The sequence below is a fragment of the Galeopterus variegatus genome, unplaced genomic scaffold (genome assembly GCF_000696425.1).
Source record: "Galeopterus variegatus unplaced genomic scaffold, G_variegatus-3.0.2 Scaffold4578, whole genome shotgun sequence".
Taxonomy (NCBI): domain Eukaryota; kingdom Metazoa; phylum Chordata; class Mammalia; order Dermoptera; family Cynocephalidae; genus Galeopterus; species Galeopterus variegatus.
The window spans coordinates 25,130-25,905 of NW_007730689.1; the positions used below are offsets into that span (position 1 = coordinate 25,130).

General features: G+C 34.3%; 1 protein-coding gene across 1 annotated transcript in view; it reads left to right on the plus strand.

Annotated features, from left to right (window-relative positions):
- NAA16 (N(alpha)-acetyltransferase 16, NatA auxiliary subunit) overlaps positions 1–649 on the plus strand; it is an 18,222-nt gene extending 17,573 nt beyond the window's left edge. Inside the window, 1 exon segment of the mRNA XM_008587887.1 lies at positions 4–649. Within this exon segment, the coding sequence (XP_008586109.1) occupies positions 4–163 (160 nt within the window). The 3' untranslated portion in view covers positions 164–649.
- The last annotated feature ends 127 nt before the right edge of the window (positions 650–776 follow it).

A 776-nucleotide genomic window follows, 5' to 3' on the forward strand; every position in this document is an offset into this window, starting at 1 on the left:
CAGCTTTGGGAACTGTAGTTCCCAATATGAAGAATACAGGATGGCCTGTCATAACCTGCTTCCTTTTACATCTGCTTTCCTGCCTTCTGTGAATGAGGTCAACAGTGCTAGTGCAGCACTGAATTATACACCTAACTACGGTGTCTTGGCAAATGAAATTTAAAATCTGAAAGAAAGTTGACTCCTAGAGACTCAAAGCTGAATTCAGATCAGGGTTTCTTTTCCAAGGTGCGTTTTAATGTAGGTAGAAATGAAATATTTGGATAGAATTTTGAAATGGAGAATTCTGTTAAACTTATTCTTTATCTGACTCTGCCAATTTACATAAACATCTGTTAAAATTACCAGTTCATACTTGTACAGTTTTTCTCAAACTCCCAAATTATTAGCATTGTGGTAGCTTCTGTCACTTCTATATCATAATTATGATAATTTCTTATAGTAAGTTGTATACAGCTCCATTATATTATTTTCTTAATATTCTGGTTTCAGGATCTGTGTTTTGATACCTTGTCATATTGGTTTATAATTGTTTATTTGCTTGCTTTTTAATTAAAGCACATTAGTTTTAAAGTGTTAACTATATATTAAAAACAATACAGGGGGACTGGCTGATTAGCTCAGTTGGTTAGAGCATGGTGCTGAAAACACCAAGGTCCAGGGTTTGATCCCTGTACTGGCCAGCTGCCAGAAAGAAAGAAAAAGAAATTAAGAAAGGGGGAAAAAAAACAAAACCAAAAAACAGTATGAAATTCTTCTTGGCAGATATTGAGTTT